General features: G+C 37.0%; 1 protein-coding gene across 2 annotated transcripts in view; it reads left to right on the top strand.

Moving 5' to 3' along the window:
• Positions 1–18,114, top strand: part of PXDN (peroxidasin) — a 90,333-nt gene that overhangs the window by 58,258 nt on the left and 13,961 nt on the right. For both annotated transcript variants that reach the window (XM_056343895.1, XM_056343894.1), the window contains 7 exons: positions 133–245; positions 1,226–1,382; positions 5,944–6,052; positions 6,491–6,648; positions 11,066–12,569; positions 13,400–13,534; positions 15,895–16,103. In XM_056343895.1, coding sequence (XP_056199870.1) covers positions 133–245; positions 1,226–1,382; positions 5,944–6,052; positions 6,491–6,648; positions 11,066–12,569; positions 13,400–13,534; positions 15,895–16,103 — 2,385 coding nt within the window. The remainder of the gene's footprint in view (positions 1–132; positions 246–1,225; positions 1,383–5,943; positions 6,053–6,490; positions 6,649–11,065; positions 12,570–13,399; positions 13,535–15,894; positions 16,104–18,114) is intronic.

Here is an 18,114-nt window from a genome sequence, read left to right as displayed (position 1 = left end):
GACAGAATAGGATTGTAGATTAAGAAATGTTGGGTAACTTAAAAAATTAAGCAGTGTTGACCTTTCTTTAGACAGTCTTTTGCACAAGTGGTATTTCATATCTTGTCAATGTATCATTTGTTTTTTTTTTAGTGACTCCTGTATTTGCCAGTGTTCCCAGTGACATGACAGTGGAGGTGGGCACAAATGTGCAGATCCCATGCAGTGCTCAAGGAGAGCCAGAGCCAGTAATTACATGGAATAAGGTACTAGTTATATGTGCAGTTGTTGCGGAAAGGCAACATCCTTTCCATCTCTTCAGAACTAGCTATTTAAAGTGCACATTGTTAAATTATTGCTTGCTGTGGTGTCTGAAATCATTACCTGAAGGTCAATCAGATGTATATGGGTATGAAACCTTAATTTTATATATATATATAAAATTATATGGTTATACAAATTATTATATGGACCAGCTAAAACTCATAAGGTATGCCTTTAAAAGGCCTATGTATTTTAGTAACAGTTCTGTGTGAATCTGGTTTTAATTTTCACACTTTCAATGATACTATAGATATAAAACAATGAAAAATACTGTGTTGCTGAGCCCTTTGGCACTGTTGACACTTCAACCAGGACATGTTTTGGTAACTCTTTGGTAGCCTCTCTCACTTTGATTTCCATTGGTGCAATAGTTATGTCAAACTATTAGTCAGATTTATTAGCAGAGCTCCCAGTTAATTAATGAGTCGCTAATATTGATCTTCAATTTTCCTTATGATCATCTTCAGTTGGCGAGCATTAGAAAATGTACTTTAACGTACCTTGAACAGCTTCTAAATGCATAGTGCATGAAGAATTGATACATAAAAGCTTTTTGAGATTTTTTTTGGTTGGTTAACTTTGAGTAAAACCAAATATACATGTTCTCAAGAGGTGCTGTCTTATTTTAGGGTCTTAAATTTTTTTGATGAGGACCTATGACTATTAAAATACTTTGTTTTATAATAATGAGTATTTTGAAAACTAAATAGACTGTACAATTTAGAAGCACATGCAAGTCTTCCTGTCAACATAAGTGTGTGAGTTTTTAATGTAAGTTTATCTAAATCAATTTGACTAGTACTTGGCCTACAACATACAAATAAAAAATAAAATGTAAAAATAGAAGAGAAAAAAGATGGCAAAAATTCAGCTTTGAAAACAAAGGGTGTTTAGAATAACGAAACGTTGTGCTTTGCTGCAGGATGGAGTACAGGTAACTGAGAGTGGAAAGTTTCATGTTAGTCCAGAGGGATTTCTTACCATTCGCGATGTTGGAACAGCTGATGAAGGCCGATATGAATGTGTTGCCCGGAATACCATAGGATACTCCTCTGTTAGTATGGTGCTTAGTGTTAATGGTAAGGTGTATGAATCAGAGGTATGAATTAGATTATAGTTTTATTCCAATTGCTTAATTTGTAAGTAAACAAAGAAGTTAATCAAATGTGAAATTTTTTCTTTTATTCATATTCTATTCTCCCATAATCATATTTTTTCTTTTTTTTAATATTAATTCAGGCAATTATCTGCATAGACGTGAGTAAGATGGGAATATGTCAGCTGAAATGTCTCTAGGATTTAAGCTTCAAAACAAACAATGATTTGGGCTCCAGTTAGTCATACTACTTGCCTCTTGAGACATTATTTGGACCTATTAGAATTTGCTAGTTCAATACACACGCTAATCTTTAGGGATAAATTGACAAAAAGTCTTGTGGTGTCTTTAAAGGAGCATTTACAGCACTTGGTTGAAAATTAAGCTGCAGCTGTTGTGAAAGAATTCAGGAAAGTCATAATGATCTTAAGAAGCTAAAGGAGAAAATAGAAAGAAAAGGAGTATATTTGAGATTATTCTAATTATTTAAAAGTAATTATGGCAAATAGTAATCAATTATTAATACTTAATAATTGGTAATAAAGCAGCCAAAGAGGATAAGGAAATAACTATATTATACAGACTGACCCTAATGCTTTTCAGACTTATTGAATAAAAATGTTGATTTTTCAGACTAATTTTGATGGAAAATTTGAAGGAAGACTGGGGGAGTGGGGGGTGTTCAGTAGAAAATATGACATAGTATTTTTGTATCATTGGAAAATGAGTACTGAGCAGTGATTTCTTTAACATATTGGATATTACTTCCCAGTGTTATGTCATCTGTTTGCTATTTTGTTTACTAAATTTATAAATATGTATCAGTGATTTTTCTAAAGTATTGATTACCATGATATCAATCACAGGATGGCTGGAGTTGGAAGGCACCTCTGGAGATCATCTAGTCCAACCTCCTGCTAAAGCAGGTTGTTCTAGACCAGGTTGCACAGAATCGTGTCCAGGCAGGTTTTTAATGTCCCCAGAGAAGGAGACTCCACAGCCTCTCTGGGCAGCCTGTGCCAGGGCTCTGGCACCCTCAAAGGAAAGAAGTTCTTTCTCATATTCAGGTGGAACTGCCTGTGTTGCAGTTTGTGCCCATTTCCCCTTGTCTTGTCACTGGGCACCACTGAAAAGAGCCCAGCCCCATCCTCTTGGCACCTGCCCTTAAAGTATCTGTAGGCATTGGAAAGATTCCCCGAGTTTTGTCTTCCCCAGGCTAAACAGGCCCAGCTCTCTCAGCCTTCCCTCACGAGGGAGATGCTCCAGTCCTCTCATCATCCTCGTAGCCCTCCGCTGGGCCCTCTTCAGCAGTTCCCAGTCTCTCTAGAACTGGGGAGCCCAGCACTGGACACAGCACCCCAGATGCGGCCTCACCAGGGCAGAGCAGAGGGGCAGGATCACCTCCCTCCACCTGCTGGCCATGATCCTCCTGATGCACCCCAGGGTCCCACTGGCCTTGGCTACCAGGGCACACTGCTGGCCCATGGGCATCTTGCTGCCCACCAGAGCTCCCAGGCCCTTCCCCGCAGAGCTGCCTCCCAGCAGGCCAGCCCCAGCCTGTACTGGTGCGGGGGGTTATTCCTGCCCAGGGGCAGGACCCTCCACTTGCCTTTGCTGAACTCCATGAGGTCCCTCTGCGCCCAGCTCCCCAGCCTGCCCAGGTCTCGCTGAATGGCAGCGCAGCCTGCTGGGGTCTCAGCCACTCCTCCCAGTGCTGTGTCACCAGCAAACGTGCTGAGGGGACACTCTGTCCCTTCATCCAGGGCACTGATGAATCAGCTGGACAGGACTGGACCCCTGGGGTATCAATAAAACTGTGATGTTCCCTGGCCTAAGTTGCTTTTAGTGGAGTATCAGTGTAACCCCTTCTCTATCAAAAATAGTATTTCTTCAGTCTATAAGGATGATTTCTGAGAGGAAAAATAGTGTCTGTGTGTGGTTTTGGGTTTTTTGTTTGGTTTTTTTTGTTGTTGTTGGGGATTTTTATTTGTTTGTTTGTATTTTATTTTAATAAAAAATATTAGCCAGATCTCAAATCAGTAAGAGCTCTGTGAAGTGAAACCATGAATTGAACTACAACTCCAGTGGAAACCAGTTGCATTCACTTAGTGCAGATGTCAACTGCTCATTCTCATCTGCTGGAATTAGCAAACTGCAAAACTTGGTGCTAGCTGATCTGCAGTATTTAATTGTAATGTGTTTGGGTTGTTTTTTTTTTTTTTCCCATAAATTGTGGCATCATTAAACCTAAAATTAGTGAAATTATCCTTGATTATTCTGCATTCATCTACATGATGTTTCTCCTTAAAACTAGTGCGATGTCAGATACATTTTATCTATGGTTGCTATAAAAATGAAGCTGTCAGAAAAGCAAGGAGGACAAGCGGACAGATTATAAGTACTGGATACTTGCTATCTGGATAGTATTAATGATGGTATAGCTAGAAATGCCTAAAAACTTGCATGTCTGCTTTTCTGTTAATGTTTTATGAATGCATAAAAATCTTCTTAACATTGAGACAGAAGAAAGGTAAGTGTATAGAAGGCAGGTTTTGCTGGTCATGTTTGATATTATTTTAAAGATGTTTTCTTTTGCCATTTTCTTCTGTCCTTTTCTGTTGTTTTGTGAAAGTCTCTGGCTCAAATGTAAAGTGGGATGTGTGTGGATTAAGTTGTTGCTTAACAATATTGCCATTTTTTTCTGCCACTCCCCAGCCCTGGGAAAAAGGTGTTGTGTGAAAGGCTTGCAGGGACTTTAACTTTTCATATTTATCAGCCTAAAAAGAGAACTGCTGGCAGCAAATAGTCTATACAAAAATGAAGTACAGTATGATTAATATCTGACCAAGTTTTATGATTCAGGCCATGTGTATCAGGATAGCTCTGCAAAACACTTACCTAAAGTGAACACCGATATTGCATCTATTGTAGACAGCACTAGGGAAGGTAAGCAGCCACTGGATTTTTAGTCTGCAATGTTGCAGTATTAAGATGGTTCATGGCACACAGGCACTCCCTGAAACAACTGAGATGAGGGTAGCAAACCTGTAAATGTTTCTCTTTAATTAGCTTATCTGAATGTTTTTGTATGGTTATGAAAGTGAAGCTGTCAAGCAAGGACAGTAGGCAATTAGGACAGATCAAGTACTATTGCCATTAGGCACTGTGGGAAAGGGTCAGCTTGTTTTGGATGCTGGAAATATGCTGTCAGCGGCCCAAGGCAGGTGGCCACAGGGAAGAGAAAGGGGCTTCAGCCACAGCTATGGAGTGCCAAGGACTGTTTTGTTTGATTGTGTAGATGGTTAAGTTTGATTACCCAGGTCTAGACCCTGAAACTCATATAGACACAGCTTAAGCTGCCAGTTATGAAGGAATAATGAAATATTGCTTAGGAAAGAAAAAAAAGTCATGAAAAGCTTGCAAACAACGGGTTTTATGTCAGCTGATTTTGTACATCTGCTGATTTTATTCCAGTGTATTTGCTTTGGACTTTTTCCCTGCTTTACCCTTCTTCCTGTGTGACTTCTCCAATCTAAACACACTCTGGAAATTGTTAGCTGTTGCCCCTGGATCTGGTAGTTCTTGGTTTAGACCGAAAGGAAGGTTATTAGCCCTAGATACTTTGTACAAACATCCAGCTGCAACTGAGTACCGTATAAAAAGGCAGATGAATGGAACTATGCTTTACTGAGTTTCCAGTATTATGCAGAGTCGTTAAAGAGCTTTTAAGCATGTGATTTTTAATGTACTAATAAAATGCTGAATAATTTTAAAGTAGAAAACAAAGCAGTGATCAAAATATATAAAATATTTATAGCCCTTTAAAATTAATGTGTGTTGCTTACTAGGCTGAGCTCAGGAGAGGAACATTGTTAGTTTACTGTAGTCATTTGGGAATATATAAGTTTCTGTGGGTTTTTTCTTCTTTTTAGTATTTTTGGTGTGGTTTTTTTCTTTTTTTCTTTTCCCCTGAAGCCTTCTGGAACTTATGTGGTGCATGTGTTCTAAAAGGCAAACTAAGTCTGTCACTATTTTCCACTTGTAGCACATTCCTGTAAACCGTTAAAATTCTTGCATTTAATTCTGTACTAATTGAAATCAGAGGGAATACTTGCATTGATTTCAGTGGCTATGGGTCAGGTTCTTGATAACAACACCTAAAAGATGATATTACACCACACCGGAAAAAAAACCCTGAAGAATAATTGGTTTTTTTCTTTGGTCTTTTTTACTTGAAATTGTAGGACTAATTAATGGACACTTAAGTGCTGTATGCATTTGTCCTTTTTTTTGTTTTAGATTTATAAGCAAGCTGACTTTTAAACTTATGTTAACTTCTGTTTTAAATGAATTTTACTCTACTGTGTATGCTTTGATACAGTTCCAGAATGGTTAAGATGTCTATATTTGGACTAACTAATGCTTAAAGAACAGGAGTTTACTTTGCACAACTAAAATGATGTCGTGTCTAGACTCTGTTTTATTGTAGTATCTTTTTGTGTGTGGCCATTTTTGCAATAACATGTGAATTCCTTTTTCTATAGTGCCTAATGTCAGCCGAAATGGAGATCCTTTTGTACAGACATCGATTGTGGAAGCAATTGCAACTGTTGACAGAGCAATAAATTCAACACGTACACATCTGTTTGACAGGTATCCACTACTTTTTTTTTTTTTTTATATAGTGAGAAGTCAAAATTAATTTTGTATATACTAAAAATAATGGAAGATTTTTTTAATCAGGAAGCTATTTTATTATTTAAATGACATTGTTAACATCTGGTTAGTTCTGGGAATACTAACAGTTTAACATGTAAGGATTCCTATTGTTTAAACACTCCTGTTGAGATGTCTATTCACTGCAACAGTTTTTCTACTGAGATAATGTGTATTAAAAGGCTACTAAATGTTTAATTGCTACTAAATGTTTAATATTTTATTATTAAACTTTTTTGTTTGTTTGCCTTCCATTTTGAGATGAGTAACCAAGGTACGTACTAATCTCCTTGCTGAACACTTACATGATTTATGTAGTATTGTTATTTTGTAATTCCTGTGTACACTCACTATTTTTTTCAAATTATCTGTCAGTCGTCCTCGTTCTCCAAATGATTTGCTAGCCTTATTTCGATATCCAAGGGATCCATACACTGTTGAACAAGCAAGAGCTGGGGAAATATTTGAAAGGACATTACAGCTTATTCAAGATCATGTACAAGATGGTCTAATGGTTGACCTGAATGGAACAAGTCAGTAATCTTTCTTTGTTTTTCTGTGTTGAAGTGTATTTGCCTTCTTAAGTCATTATACATCAAGAGACATTTATTTTCCAAGTCTGGGTCTCAACTGCAGAATCATTACATTGAAATCAGTGGAGTATATGACTTTGCAAAACTTTACCAAATATATGTGTTTGCCCAATTCAGTCCTTGGTTTGCACATTGCTACATTGCAGTGTAACTCTGAGCTGTCCAAGTAGAGTGGTTTTATTTTTCCTCATGTTGACATATTAGGGGAAAAAATCGTGTTCAGATTCTTCTGCTGGTCAAATTTAGTATAATGGAAATGCATAATGCATCCTGCTTGTTAATTCATTAGGACCATTGTTTCATAGCAGAACAGACTGTTGTGTATTAAAAACGATCAGTATTTTATTCGTGTTTCTTTAAGTAAAGCTATTTAGTGTTGGCGTGCCTTGGCAAAAAGAAATGATGATATAACAAGAAGCATTTGTGTACTTTATGAACCAAAGCTTCTTCACATACCACAATATTATTCAAAGAATTATTTGCTACTCATTCTTGAAGTGTTTGTCAAACTAAGCTAATTGTTTACTTTAACACTGATCTGATGTAATGAGAAATACAGTTTTTGCTGCTTTTTATAAATAGCAGAAAAATCTGAGGTTTAATATTTCTACCTTTAGTTATTGAAGTCCAAGTACAAATTCATGAGGTCCAGCTGGAGCATATGCCGCTAATGTGTATAGATATGTATGTGGATAGGCTTGAGACATAGGACTGAAGCATTTGGAAATAATGATAGTTTTAGGAGAGCTCTTGAGACTTGAGACGTAGCCAAAAGCTACTCTGAAAATCTAGAGGAAATATTTGTACTTATTATGTTCTTTTTGATGTTTATAATTGAGTATTTATTATAACTTCCAGAAACTTTAACTTTGACTGTGAACTAGGTAAGCGTTTGTTCTGCAAGCTTTGTGGAGTACAGCAGTATTTTTTAGTGAAAGGAGCTTGCTACTCAGTATTAGAGCTGAGTAAATAATTTGTGATTACTAGTTTACCACAGAAACTTCTTCAAAATTCTTTGAAGGCTTGTGTTTTGTAAGAGGAACCTCATTTATTTTGGTTTTCTGATTAGATGCATATGCAAGCGCATTAAATATAATACTAGGAATATATGAAATCTGATGTGTGAGAATTACTCGGCTGCATTTCTCTAGGATTTGTAATGTGGAATTCAATCCCCTAAAGTTTACAAAAAATTGGCATTAAAGCATACAAATTAAAGAACACAAAATCAGGCAACTTCCCGTGATGCTGGAATTTCTGTTCACAACAATAGCTTGCTTCTCAGCCCTACAAAATCCACAGAAACCTGGCTTTTAGAGAAACTTGAATAGTAAAAGAAATCTGCTTTCATTTAAATAGCCTAATGCTCATATTTTAATACTCATATTTGTCCTTATTTGGTTTTATTGCAAAATGCAGAGCCCAATGAAAGGTGTTATTTAGCACTTTTGCATTGGGAACACTTGAGAAACTTGACAATTTCCCATTCAGAGACTTATTAAAATGTAAAATCTTGGAATATCCCAAGGAAGGACTATGAAGACAAATTCTCCTTTGTAGTACCATACTGTATAATAAGGGGAATGGCCACAAGTTGCTGCTTGGGAGGTTCAGACTGGATGTTGGGTAACAGTTTCTCACTAGGAGGCCAGTGCAGCACTACAGCTTACCCAGAAAGGCTGAAGAGTCTCAGTCTTTGGAGGTTTTCAAGCCTGCTAGACAGGGGATACACCTGAACCTGATCCAGTGCTGGAGGCAGCTTTGCTTTAAGCAGGAGCTTGGTCTGGGTAAGAGGTCCTTTCTAATCAATATTTCTATGACTCTGAAACATCTTGCAGCTTGAAAAAAATAATACAGTTAATATTACTGTGAACTGAGCTAGCCAGCTTCTAAGTACTGGAAATGCTCAGCACCTCACATTTTTATAAAGCAGAGACAGAGTTGGTGCCTACAATGGGAGAGGTAATTAAGGGTCTGAGATTGACATTTATGGCAGCCTCCAGTCTCCTCAGAATACCATCAGATTTAATCCATAGATAAGAAATTGCATCCCACGTGAACTTCTAAACAGAGAAGCTGAACATTTATTTTAAATTAGTAATGAAAGTCATTCCACCCAAAACATTCATAGTCGAGCTTTGCTCACAACTTGATTGCAGAAATGTGGATGGCAACCAGGATAACCACAAGAGACAAATGTTTATGTAAAGACTGCATGAAGAATAATCATAAGGAAAGAACGCAGTGATGAATGAAGATAAATTAAGGAGGAGTGTTGTTATAAAGAAGATAAGTTTTTTGAGTGTAGTCTTAGAATTAAACTGCCCTAAACTAGCCCACGTATTAAAAGAGTGTTTTTTGCTGCATTACCCAGTGGCACTGGTTTAGCTCTGTGGTTTTTCTTTTTCCTATCTGGAGTATTTTGTAAAATAATTTATATATGTCCACAGAAACAGGTTAGTTTTGCCTAATGCAAGTAGCAGATCTCTAATATCTTTGCTTTGACTTGTAAACCATGCGGGGTACATGTAGCCTGAGGCTGAGAAAACATAGATCCTTTAGCACAGGTCCTGTCCCAGCTGAGCAGCTATGAGCAATCCAGTCCCTTTAAAGGCAAAGATAAAGAGGGGTTTTAGGTGGTTGGTTTGGAATTGCTCTGCGTTGTAGAAATTGGCAAAGCACCAACGTGTCTAGCCCACATTTATGTGTTGAATGTAGATGAAGGTTAGTGTCTTTGAAGGCACGCTGGAACTGAGTTCAGGAAATGTTCCTTTTAGTCCTGACTGTATGCAGTTAGCCTGCACTGACTTCTTGCAAAACTGCATTCAGTTCATATTCCTGAGTGATTATCATCATGGTGGGAACCCTGCGAGCCTGTGGGAACACGGTACCACTGTACACTCACTCATTTTGTTTTTTTCTTCTGCCTTTATTCTGCTTTTTTGGTTTTATTCATAACTGCAAGCTTTCCAGATCAGGAATCATGGTGGTGTATGATGGTTCCTAGTTAGCTAACAGTATATCTGCACTGCCAAGTACTCAACCTCTTGGTTGACTCTTGGGCTGCCTCCTGGATCATGGAACCTTGCTCATCCACGTTGTATATCCATTAATCACCCAAGGTGTGCTTTCTATCAGCAGGGCGAAATTAATCTCCCAGTTGTCCTCACTTACTGTGCTTTGGTTTAGGTTGTGTATGTTCTTGAACATTGTGAGTTCTTTTCCAACCCAAGGCCACATGCAGTCCAGGACAAAAAAGTAAAGCTCTTCTAAAGGAAACCCGTTCCTATTGCATAATGGATAAAGTAGGAATGTCTTTCTCAGCATCAAAAATTTCACTCTACATTCTTCGGTTGGTCTACACAAGTTGATAATGTAGATACAGCCTGAACTAATGACTTTTCCCCTGCAATGAAGCCCAAATGTGTCTTAAGAAAAAATAATTTTCAGAATGACTCCTAGTAGGCAGAATGGACAAGGCACAGCCTGACCTGTGATTTGCAGTCACTCAGCACTGTACTAGGAGGCCTTACGGTCTTCAATCCTTCCACATGTTGTCATACCACAGCAGAGATCATGCAACACATAGCCTTTAGTTTGAAGTTATAAAAGCATAATTCTAATGAATTACAGTATATATTTTGTGTATACTATTTTTCTATGAACTGAGAAAAAAATGCAGGAAGTATGTTGTAGTCCCAGAGGTGAATGGAGTGGATTGCATAGGAAACCTGTGCCAAGTGTTACACAAACCACCAGTTTTCTTTAGACACTAGTCCTGGGTAATGTGAGTTACTCCACACCACTTGTCCTAGAGATCACTCCTCTGTTTAGCTATATTGCTTGTGGTTATTTTCCTTTGTGGTTTTTGTTCTTTTTCTTTTTTTTTTTTCTTGAAATTCTGCAACTTGTGCTGTAACAAAGCAAAACAAAATAGTAATGTTCAGTAAATTATCAAGTCTCAAAAGATAAAGTCTTGAAATCCATGTAAATGCTACTGACAGTTCTTAAAATACTTTTCCTAACATGGGGACAATTTCCCATTTGTCTCAATATGAGGCTGTTATTTCTGAAAATATCTCTGCTTTCTTAAGTGACCTTTTGTGAACATTTTGCAGAAGTTTTACTTGATTTGGTGTTTTACAAGGTTCCCTCCTGACCTAATAGTTGTTGTTCAAATGACCTAATGCTCTAATATACATATGTGATTATTATTGTATTGTTATTTTTAAACAATAGGGATATTTAATCTGGTGAGAAATGTGATGAAATAACATTTCAAATAAATTCGTGATCTGTGGCGTCTATGATTCTATGAAGTCTTTGATTTTTCTCTCTGTCTCTCTTCCGGTTTCAGGTTATCACTATAATGACCTTGTATCCCCACAGTACTTGAATCTGATAGCTAACCTCTCGGGCTGTACAGCCCATCGACGAGTGAACAACTGCTCAGATATGTGCTTCCACCAGAAGTACAGGACACATGATGGAACATGTAACAACCTTCAGCATCCCATGTGGGGCGCTTCTCTGACAGCCTTTGAACGTCTGTTAAAGTCAGTTTACGAAAATGGATTTAATTTGCCTCGGGGAATTGAACCCAAGAGGCTCTCTAACGGCTATGCACTCCCAATGCCTCGCTTGGTTTCAACTACTCTGATCGGAACAGAAACAATAACTCCTGATGACCAGTACACTCACATGCTCATGCAGTGGGGTCAGTTTCTTGACCATGACCTTGACCTCACCGTAGCTGCCCTAAGTGAGGCCAGGTTTTCAGATGGTCAGCATTGCAGTTCGGTTTGTACAAATGATCCTCCATGCTTTTCGATCATGATACCACCAAATGATCCCAGAGTTCGAAATGGTGCACGCTGCATGTTTTTTGTACGCTCCAGTCCAGTTTGTGGAAGCGGCATGACATCTCTTCTTATGAATTCTGTGTACCCACGAGAACAGATCAACCAGCTGACTTCATACATTGACGCGTCCAATGTGTATGGCAGTTCAGACCACGAAGCACTAGAAATCCGAGACTTGGCAAGTCAAAGGGGTCTTCTGAGACAGGGCATCGTACAGAGATCCGGCAAGCCGCTTCTTCCATTTGCTACTGGCCCACCAACAGAATGTATGAGAGATGAAAATGAGAGCCCAATTCCCTGCTTTTTAGCTGGTGATCAGCGTTCTAACGAACAGCTGGGTCTTACCAGCATCCACACATTGTGGTTTAGAGAGCACAACCGAATTGCCACAGAGCTACTGAAACTCAATCCACACTGGGATGGTGACACAATATACCACGAAACACGCAAAATTGTTGGTGCAGAAATGCAACACATAACATTTAGCCACTGGCTGCCTAAGATCTTTGGAGAGGTAGGCATGAAGATGCTTGGCGAATATAAGGGTTATGATCCCAGTATTAATTCTGGCATAACTAATGAGTTTGCAACTGCCGCTTTTAGGTTTGGTCACACACTCATTAATCCTTTTCTGTATCGACTGGATGAAAACTTTGAACCTATTCCACAAGGCCATCTACCTCTTCATAAGGCATTCTTCTCTCCATTTCGGATTGTAAATGAAGGAGGCATTGATCCACTTCTAAGGGGATTGTTTGGTGTTGCTGGTAAGATGCGTGTCCCATCACAATTACTCAATACAGAATTAACAGAAAGACTCTTCTCCATGGCACGTACTGTGGCTTTAGATCTGGCAGCTATGAATATTCAGAGAGGCAGAGATCATGGAATTCCTCCCTACCATGATTTTAGAGTTTACTGTAATCTTTCTTCAGCTCAGACTTTTGAAGATCTGAAAAATGAAATTAAGAATCCTGAAATCAGGGAGAAACTTAGCAGGTGAGCCAGAGGTGAAGAAAAATATTCAATTATCTAAATGTGCATGCAAAATTAGTAGCTAAATGTCTCGTCTGGAAGACAATGTTTGTTAAGAAAGGGGTAAAGGGATTTTTTTTTAAGACACTTCCATCCATACCAGGGAATAGATGACAATCTCCACCTCTACATCTCTGAGAACAATGAGAACAATACAGAGTTAATATATACTGTATGTGTTCATGAGATTATTAATTTGAAATGTCTGGTTTTATAAATGCTGTTAAATATGAATATTATTTCAATGTAAAGTCACCTTTAATACTAATCTCATGCAAGTATTTGTGTTCAGTTCTATCCATTCTGTACACTAAAACAAATGGGAATATTATTCACTGTATTTGAATGTGGACATCCTTCACTGCCAGTAACCTGTTCTTCTTTAGATTTTCAGTGTTTGAAAATAAGTCTTCAGCTACCTACCACTGCTAGCTTATCTACAAAAAATCAAAGACAGGATTAGTCTCAGCTATGGTAAAAGAAAAAGAGTACAGAGGGGCAGGAAAGAGAAGCTATTGAAAAAGAAAGTTTCAAAAAACCAGAAGGAAGCTACTAGGAGAAAGGAAATTGTGGGGTAAACTTGCAGACCCTTGTGATGTTACATCACATATACAACCTACATTGCAGGCTTTCTTGCATATACACCCACAGCCTGTTCACAAATGTTGTAGCACTATCACTGTCATTTTTACTACAAGTAGTTCATATACCCGGCCCTTAAGTTTTACCACATACTGGTTATTTTGTAAATGTAAAATATTTGATATTAAATATTTGTGATTTTTTATTCATAGGTTGTATGGTTCCCCACTGAACATAGACTTATTTCCTGCTCTAATGGTGGAAGACTTAGTTCCAGGGAGCCGACTGGGGCCAACTTTGATGTGTCTATTAAGCACACAATTTAGACGTATTCGGGATGGAGACAGGTAAATTGAAATACCATGGAAACCAAAATTAATTTTGAACTGAAGATGCTTAATAACAATTGCGATGTCTTGTTTTCAAATCAAAATACATTTTATTTTCATTATGATATTAATATAAAATAGAAAAAAAGAATGCAGGTTGAAAACATTGTTAAAAGTGATGATTAATTTATTTTTTAAGTTTGTTACTTTTTATGGTGAATATGTCACACTGACCTCCTAAAAGCACCACAGCCAACACATGCTTCCTTTTACCAGTTAAGTCATTCACCTTTCTGAAAAATGGATGTTATTAATCTCCTTTCATTGTTATTTAATTATTTTATTGGCAAAGGAATTGTAGTATTTAAGACGCTTTCACCATCTCCATTACTTTAAGCATATGTTGGAAAAGTATCACTGTGTATATAATCTGTATACGTATTTCAGTACAAGCAGGTTGTGCACTAAGTAGACAGGTTATCACAAAGAAGACAATTTGATAATTGTTCTTAAATTGCTTTACATGCACATCATGAGCAATTTCTCAGTTTCAGTTTCTATGGTACCTGAAGTAAGAAAATAGTCATTGCTGTTGTCACAGAAGCTAGATCTCCTTTCATACTTTAAGGTCATTCACTTAGAATCTGAAAACCAAAATTTCCCTCATTTTAACATGATTTGTGACCTAGCATGGCATGAGGGTAAAAAGACTTATGCTGACTAGTCCCATCCTAGTGAAGGGGAAACAGGAAGGATTAGGAAATTAGATTTGATTCACTTTAGATAATGTTATTTGCATTAGCTACTCAAGATAGTACAAATGCTTTTCTTTTATTTCTGTAGTCAATAGCACAAGCCTTTTTGTATACTTTTTTTAACAATAACTTTCTTACATAAAATCTGTTTAAAAATTAAGCTGTGAAACATAAAACTCATGCCTGGAGGCAGAGGGAGTAAACTGAGAAATATATGCAGTATGAGCTCCAGATTACTGGTGAGAAGTACCTATTTGTGTCACAAGAGAATAATGGTACTGCTTTTTTGTGTGTGTGCATCTGCATTTTTCCAGCAAAAGCTTTTGGTTTTTTTATTTGTTTTGTTGTTGGTTTTTGGTTGGTTGGGGGGGGGGGGCGTTGTTTGTTTTTTGGTTTTATTCCCTTTTTTTTTTCCTGAAACAATGTTTAGAAACTATAGGAAAACATTCAATACTTAGAAGATGAGATTCTGCTGTCCAAAGAATACAAATGCTTTGAAGCCACATGCCAGCAAATAGTAAAATATTATTAGACATTATGAAAGCAACTCTCGCTTCTTTGAAAGGCCTTTACAACAGGCGAAGGATCAAAACTGCCAGCAGCATGCAAAACAAATGTGCCCACAGAGTAAAGGAGTGATGTTTGAAGGGAACCTAGCTTCATGTCAATAGGGAGATTTCAGAATCTGGTTTTCTGATCCCAGTACTTCGAATTTCATCGGCCACTGTCCAGTGGCTTATGAAAATGGTACAATAAGTAGGTAAAATGAAAATTTTTTTGACCAATCCTCTAAGTTTAGTATAAAATTGTTATTGATTTTTCATAAAGTTTAAAAGAGCCTTCTACTATTTTTTTTTTTTTAAATAAGTGGAAAAAAGTATCAATATAGAATTATAACTTTATAGTTTTGAGACATGTGAACGATATCACAGAATAGTGTGAAATGTTTTCAAATCCGGCCAGTAATTTAAAACGTTTTATTTTCCAAGCACTGGCTTGGCTTTCATAATATTATATTATTTATATTTTCTATTGAAAACAGGCTTTTAGCTCTTTATGTATGAAAAATGTATTATTCGAAACCACAGCATTTCTTGCTTGAATTTAACACATTAACTGAGTATATATTAAGAAGTCCCTGAATTAGTATAAAAACAGTTTTACAAAATAGAATTTTTTTAGTAAATTAAACAATCTCGCTTATCTTGATAATAAACTAGGTATAGATTAACCATTCTTCTAATCTCAGCAACTCTATCAGTTTTTCTAAACCTATAGGGAAGTTGCCTGGAGAATGAAATCTGTGGTAATTGAAGCCTCTAAAAGAACTGTAAACTTTGTAGTCTCATGCCTTTCTAAATGTCCAAAGATACCCAAAACATCAAAATGGGAGTAGAAGAGAAATTAAAGGATTTGTTCAAGACTTTGACCCTTTCAGACTGTCAGTATGATGCCAAGTGCTTAAATTTCGGTATCTGGATCAGTCCCTCAGATACAATGTAAAGTTCAGAACAGGATTTATGGAACAATTAATTTCATTCTGAATACAGTATTGCAATATTTCTGGAAAACTGTGTTTTGGTTTTTTTCACTAGCAAACTTGTCTTTTCTGTGAGATTACAGGTTATGGTATGAGAACCCAGGTGTGTTCACACCTGCTCAGCTCACTCAGATCAAGCAGACATCTCTTGCCAGAGTTTTGTGTGACAATGGTGACAACATAACCAGGGTACAACATGATGTCTTTAAGGTGGCTGAATTCCCACATGGATATAGTAGCTGTGAAGATATTCCTAAACTGGACCTCAGGATGTGGCAAGATTGCTGTGAAGGTCTGTATATAGGTGGATTTGGGTGTATTAATGTGTGCTTTGTTTAGTGTCTGTTTATTGTATTTTAAGAAGACATTTGAGTGTTCAGTTTTTAAGATGTTACAAACTCAAATCTGGAGCACAATCCTTGTTAAATGAGCGATCATTCTATATTTTTTATTAAATACACACATTCTAAACGTGGCATAGATTTGAGCATTGCACAGTGTAGATAAGTGCCTGTTTTCTTCCTTTTGTGGTTAAATATTCTTGTTCATTACCACCTCCTTCAAAAGTTAGGACAGTGGGGTGATTTGTTTTTCTTCAGAAATAAACTTTTTTTTCTCCAGAAGCAAAGTTTACTTAGCTGCATGAAGAACAGGACACTGAGAATACCATGTTGCTTGGTAGCCTGTCTGTTGGCTTCTCTCACATACGGATTTTCTACATGACCTCTCTTTAGTCTTCATCACACCAGACTTCACTGCCTCTGTAACACAGTTAGAATATCCCTTCCCAAAAGAATCTTCCGGGTCATGCAGATTTGCAGAATCATTTACAGTAGCATCATCAATAAAATACTTCAGGGAGCAATGACTTCTCTTTACTGAGGTCTTGACAGTGTTATTATCTTGTTCTTTTGACAAAACTCAGATGACATGCCCTGGCTGAAAAAGTATGTTCAGGAATTTTGGGAACTTCTCTGTGGAACACTGATTATCTAGAAGTTGCTGTCAAACTAACTAGAAAAAAAAACTTGCTTTCATTAGAGAGAGTAATCAGTTGATGATTATTAGAATCTTATAATTTCCCTAGTAATAACTTAGCTTTCAATATCAGTATCTTGTAGATTTGCTGATGGAAGGAATCCAGATCTGAGTTCTTAATCTTTTCTACTGCTCATTCTCTTGAATTTACTACTGCTGAGTAGGCTGTCCAATGTTCTGGCAAAAGATATGCGTGCGTAAGGAACCAGTGGATTGTATTTTTGAGAGAGGTCACACTCTTCCAGTGGCATCCATTTAACTCTTTTGGTCAAATATAATTGTCCCCAATGACAGAGTCCTTTGGTGATATAGCTCAGAATATAAGGCAGTAGATATAGGCTAAATGGATAGAGCATGTCCCTTCAACCTGAACAGATACAGTAAATATTGAGGAAGGATTACAACTAGGGCGACTTTACCATGAGAACAAGCTCAGGTATCATTAAAAATGAAAAAAGTAGATAGTTTTACTATTCAAAGATACTGCATAACTTAGGTTTTACGCTGACTGCTGAGTTGTCTTGTCCAGTAAACAATGCCTTAAATAATAAATCACTGTCTAAGAAAATTCTTCGTTGGAAGATTTGTTTAAAGTGTCAGTTATCTTTGTGAGACTAGGAGAAATAAATACTTCAAGTTTCAATGAAAACTTGTACAATTTACTCGAGATATAATTTCATTCGTGTCTTACTCTAATTTTTACCAGGGTTTTTTTTGTTTTTAGTTTATTCAGATTTTTTTAAAACAATATTTACCAGGTTCGCCATTCCTAAATTAATAATAGCTTATAAAACTCTAGATATGGTTGATATGTTGTCATTTTAATGCAAACTCTTCCAGAATCTCTTCAAAAGAACCCTGACATTCACCAGAAGCATTGTGAGAAAATCAATTATCACTCTTCAAATGCTTTACCATAAGCAAATAAATCATATTCTGCTGGTTCAGGATAAGTTCACTTTGCCATGGTTCATAAAGCTTGACAGTTTCACAAATACATTAATAATATTGATTTGGAAAAATTGTAAAGCTGTTCTGAGAAATTGTGTTGATTCTCTAAATGTTATGTTATCACTAAGCCTTCTAGAGCAGATGTTATCTTTGGAAAGTCTTTAGAGTATTCAGCCATTCAACAGCCTAGCTTGTGTTTTCATTCAGTTATGTTACTACCAGAGAGTACTACTGGATGCAGTACAGTTAGACAACTGCCAAGCAAAAGAAAGGGTAAATAACTAATGTTCTTTTAAAAGAAGTGCCTATCTGTA

This window comes from Falco biarmicus, chromosome 6, assembly GCF_023638135.1.
Source record: "Falco biarmicus isolate bFalBia1 chromosome 6, bFalBia1.pri, whole genome shotgun sequence".
NCBI lineage: Eukaryota > Metazoa > Chordata > Aves > Falconiformes > Falconidae > Falco > Falco biarmicus.
This window is presented reverse-complemented; position numbering and strand designations above follow the sequence as displayed.